Source organism: Cynoglossus semilaevis, unplaced genomic scaffold (assembly GCF_000523025.1).
Source record: "Cynoglossus semilaevis isolate Cse_v1.0 unplaced genomic scaffold, Cse_v1.0 scaffold342, whole genome shotgun sequence".
Classification (NCBI taxonomy): domain Eukaryota; kingdom Metazoa; phylum Chordata; class Actinopteri; order Pleuronectiformes; family Cynoglossidae; genus Cynoglossus; species Cynoglossus semilaevis.
The window spans coordinates 358634-363101 of record NW_007585117.1 but is presented as its reverse complement, the minus strand read 5'-3'; the positions used below and the strand labels follow the sequence as shown (position 1 = coordinate 363101).

Here is a 4468-nt window from a genome sequence, read left to right as displayed (position 1 = left end):
ACTTAGCTCACCTTTGACATTTCACAGCTCAGTGAGAAAACAAGAACTTAAACTTATCTTTATTTGTCATTGTGACACAGCACAGCGAAATTTATCCTCTGCATTTAACCCATCACCAAGAGAACAGTGGGCAGCCGTGGTCAGCGCCCAGGGAGCAGTGCTTGAGGACGATGCCATGCTCAATGCATCTCAGTGGCAACCTGACAGTTGGTGGATTTGAACCTGGGGCCTTCCGGACCGAAGTCCGCTTCCTTTACCACTAGGCCACCAGTGCCTCTAAATGTAGTCATTACAAAAACACTGGTCCTGACAGGAGAGTGGGATCACAGTGAAAACAAAGTTTAGCTAGGTAGGTACAAATACACACCCACATGGCAGAGACGCACCACGGAGCCAGTGATCTTCATCACACCTGCATGGTGATTCCAGAGGGTGGGCTTCATTTGCGACACAACTCCGTGTATTACTGCTGAAGTGGTTTGTTATTTCTTCTGTTTTCAAAGTTATATAAAAACTTAAGTCACAGACTGGGTTGATTTAAGGAGTTAATCTGAGTTAGTGTGTCTTTACTCACCAACTCATCCAAATTCCGCATTTTACATAAAACTCTCTCCTGCTGCCAGACAAAAGGTCCTGGCTCTGGTTCCTCCTCGTCCTCCACGCTCTGACTGCTCTCCTTTCTACCACAACACCTGATGTTGGAACTCTTCTCACTTGGCTCTCCGGCCTGGCTGTGCAGGCTCTCCTGGTCACGGATCTCCTCTTCTATCTCTTCCTCCAGTTGGATCAACATGGGGGCCAACATGCCAAATTTGGACCCACGTCGTGCCACCTCAAGGAGACACAGAACAAAATTCTTCTCGTTGCACTTCTCCACCAGGTCGTTGGTTTCAAACATGAGCACGTCCTTGATCCACAGCTCTTGTCTGCACCAGCTGATGAAATTGGACACATTATCCCGGGCCAGGAAAGATCCCTGTATGACATTGCGCGACTGAAAGACAACATCTTTGGACGGAACCTTCATGGAGAGCGCAGCCCCCGGGTGTTCCAACTGGAAGTCGTAAGCGGCGCGGTTGACGTTGTTGGCGTGCCGACAGAGGGCACAGCCCGTCTCCAGCGCGTCCATGAATGTGTCCGCAGTGATATCTAGGTCGTAAAGGGTTTTGAGCCATTCGGCCAGGTCCTCCTTCATGGCATACAGGTATTCCTCGCTGGATTTGAAGGGCCGAATACTCTTGGAGGCGGCGGATTGGATATTGCTCTGATCAGCCATGTTGTCGGGTTTATGTATCAATAACGTCTACTTGCCAAAATCCCGGAGGTCTGATTCATTGCGCAGCGTCGCTCCACAGCCTCGCCTGCAAAATACAATGAAGTAACCGTAATGACGCACCCATGCCGCCCTGTGTGCGTGGTTTCTTATCACAGATCCTGGAAGTCAGGCTTGATGTTATCACAGACATGTCAGGAGACCGGCCCTGGAGCATGGATGCGTGTTCCGGATGTCTTTGCAGAAAAAGCCAGTTCTTTCACAGTGACCATTACCCGATCCAGCAGAGAGAACGAGGTCTGGCCGACAGAGCCCGACTGCGGCACACACACTCACACACAGGCGTCGAAGAGTCTGTTCAGCCGGACACCGGTGGGTCCTCTCACCCACGAAAATCCACGTGTCAGAGGAGGCCGGTCAGAGCTGCTGCTTAGGGATGAATTCAGCAGCGGCGGCAGCAGCTCTGAAGCCGCAGTTCATCTTCCCTGCAAATAGGCTCAGCCCTTGTTGCACCGCCTCTTCCATTGAATCTGATGACCTGCTGCAGCTTAACAGCAGAAGACTCGGTGGCACATCCCATTATCGGGATAAAGCAGAGGGAGAGGAGAAAAAGTTAACCCCATGTACACCAACTATGAGCAAAATGCCTACGATTTGATAAAATCATTTTTTCTTTCTATCTATCTATCTATCTATCTATCTATCTATCTATCTATCTATCTATCTATCTATCTATCTATCTGTCTATCTGTCTTTCTGTCTGACTAACTGTCTGTCTGTCTGTCTGTCCGTCCATCTGTCCGTCTGTTTGTCTGTCTGTCTATCTTTCTGTCTATCTGTCTATCTGTCTATCTATCTATCTATCTATCTATCTGTCTATCTGTCTGTCTGTCTTTCTATCTATCTATCTGTCTATCTATCTATCTTTCTATCTATCTATCTGTCTATCTGTCTGTCTTTCTATCTATCTGTCTATCTATCTATCTTTCTATCTATCTATCTGTCTATCTGTCTGTCTTTCTATCTATCTCTGTCCGTCTGTCTGTCTATGTCTGTCTATCTATCTATTTCTGTCATTAATAAAATAGTATTGAATTAATAAAACAAAACACTACAATTAATTAATTGACACAATTCAAAGGTCAAACAGATTATGTCTATCAAAGTTATATCTTGCCTACTCTTTTCCTTTTTTAATATTGTGCTAATATAGTATAAAGATGTGCCAAACATTTTTTATTCTATTTGTTGATCTAAAAAAGTGTATAATTTGTTGATTTTTTTTACAAATCCTTGTAAAAGGAGATAAGTAGGTACACTAGTAAGTAACAGGTAGGAACAACTGCTATAAAGCAAGAGTATGAATCATTAATCCGCTCAACTATTTAACCAATGAAGATCAGAAGGATGAGGTTGAATCATATCTTTCAACAAATTAATTCTAATTAATTTTCTAGGATCCATGTCATGTGCTCTGCTAATGTGTGATTGTTTAAATAAAGCGGAGCCCACAGCCAAGAGGGAGGTCTTGTTTTTATTTGAAAAATTGGAGGCGAGTGTGCCTTTATGATGTAGAGGGGGGGGGGGGAAGAAACGGAGGAAAGGACATGAGAGAAGATGGTGGTGGTGCTTGGATGAGATCATTTTTCTGGGCCTGGATGAATCAGCTTTTTGTCCATTGAGAGTGAGAAAATTCAGAACTCCATTAAACCACATGACTGACTGGCTAGAGCGAATGAGAAGTGTTTCAAGATGTCAGCTGTGGCTGGGCTACGCTAAGGAAGAGTTTCAGTTAAAATGGAAAAAGAGTGTGTAGAATGTGGATGAGTAACACTGTGTTGAGGGAAACGTGCAATGATTGCACTAAAGTAAAGTCAGCTGCATTATCACGTCTGTTGTGGTACTCTCCAAGATTTGATGTTTGAAGGTTGCAGTATAGTTCTCCAGTCCGAATTAGAACAGCAATAGGACAAGTGCACCTCACTGCAGGTTATCAATTGGAAATTAATCAACCAACTACTGGACAGACTTAGCAGCCACATGCTTTACAGATGTTAAGAGCATGGGGCAAGACATCTGCAATTGATTTATAATAGCCTCCAGGGCAACTAGTTTAGATATATAGACAGTGAAGCAAGAAAGGTTTAACTTATTACAGAAAAATGTAAATCCATCTAAGAGTTAAATTATTGTGCACCAAAGTTAGAGCCATTTTTAGTAAGCAATTTGAGATTCCCACATTCATTTAAAACTTAATTTATAGGTCAGTTAATGTTTTGGACTAGTCTGCTGTTTATAAAGAAACCCTCTGTACCCACATCAGAACAACGACACATGTTTACATCACTGCCAGACTTTCTCGTCATCAGTCCGGTTTTAAGGTTGTAGTATTTATTTTAAGGAAAGGAAAACTACACCACCTAGTGGCGAAAAACTTTCGGTGAACCTGCATTTTTAAGTGTTCATTTTCAATGAGACCAGATTAATGACTGCAGTTAATATATTAAAACAAATCTCATTTTATCCCTAAATATAGTATGCATCATGTTAAAAACATAATGGGATCACATATCTGATCATTCTAATAACTCATCCTTGAGTATTTACTGTTTTTCTTTCATAAATTAAAAAAGTTAACTCTGATGTCAAACAGTTAAAATTTTATTTCCCAAATCTGATATAACAATGGTACAGGGGAGACAATTTTGTAAATGAAAAATAATTGCATTTTACAATATAGCGTCAAACCTAGTCTGCAGTATTTTTTTTATTAAAAAGCAAAAAAAGAAAAACATGCACAAATACAAGATGCAGTATAAACAGGAGTAAACTAAAGCTAAAAATAAACAAATGGAAATACAAGTTGAAACTGCACAGGATGTTTGACAGCAGAGCAATTACCATCAAAATATGGAATCATAAATAAAATTCTGTGTCCTAAAATCAAATTCCACAAGTGGAAGTCACCCTTCTTTAGTAAGGTCTGTCTCGGCGCTCCTGGCGATGGTCCCTTTAAAGCAAGTAAAAGTCCAAGTTAATCAGATATCTCTAAACCTGCAGGTCACATTCCCCCTCCCCCTTTTTTAAAAAAAAAAAAAAAATTGAAGTACTGTAATCTTGAAGTAATTTTACCTCATTTCCATCTTTCCTCCTGGTGGCCCCATTCCTCTCCCCCCTCTTCCACCCATGCGGTCC

The 4468-nt window shown here is 41.9% G+C and overlaps 2 protein-coding genes across 2 annotated transcripts in view; both read right to left on the bottom strand.

Moving 5' to 3' along the window:
- Window positions 1-195: 195 nt before the first annotated feature.
- gas2l1 (growth arrest-specific 2 like 1) lies at window positions 196-2015 on the bottom strand. Its single transcript, XM_025053702.1, has one exon. It carries the CDS (start codon window positions 1274-1276, stop codon window positions 521-523), a length of 756 nt encoding a protein of 251 aa, XP_024909470.1. The 5' UTR covers window positions 1277-2015; the 3' UTR covers window positions 196-520.
- A 1903-nt stretch (window positions 2016-3918) lies between these two features.
- The window catches only part of ewsr1b (EWS RNA-binding protein 1b), an 8150-nt gene continuing 7600 nt past the window's right edge, over window positions 3919-4468 (bottom strand). The window contains exons 14-15 of the mRNA XM_008337279.3: window positions 4406-4468; window positions 3919-4283 (exon numbers count right to left, since the gene is read on the bottom strand). The exon at window positions 4406-4468 is cut by the window's right edge and continues 285 nt beyond it. Coding sequence (XP_008335501.1) covers window positions 4247-4283; window positions 4406-4468 — 100 coding nt within the window. The 3' untranslated portion in view covers window positions 3919-4246. The remainder of the gene's footprint in view (window positions 4284-4405) is intronic.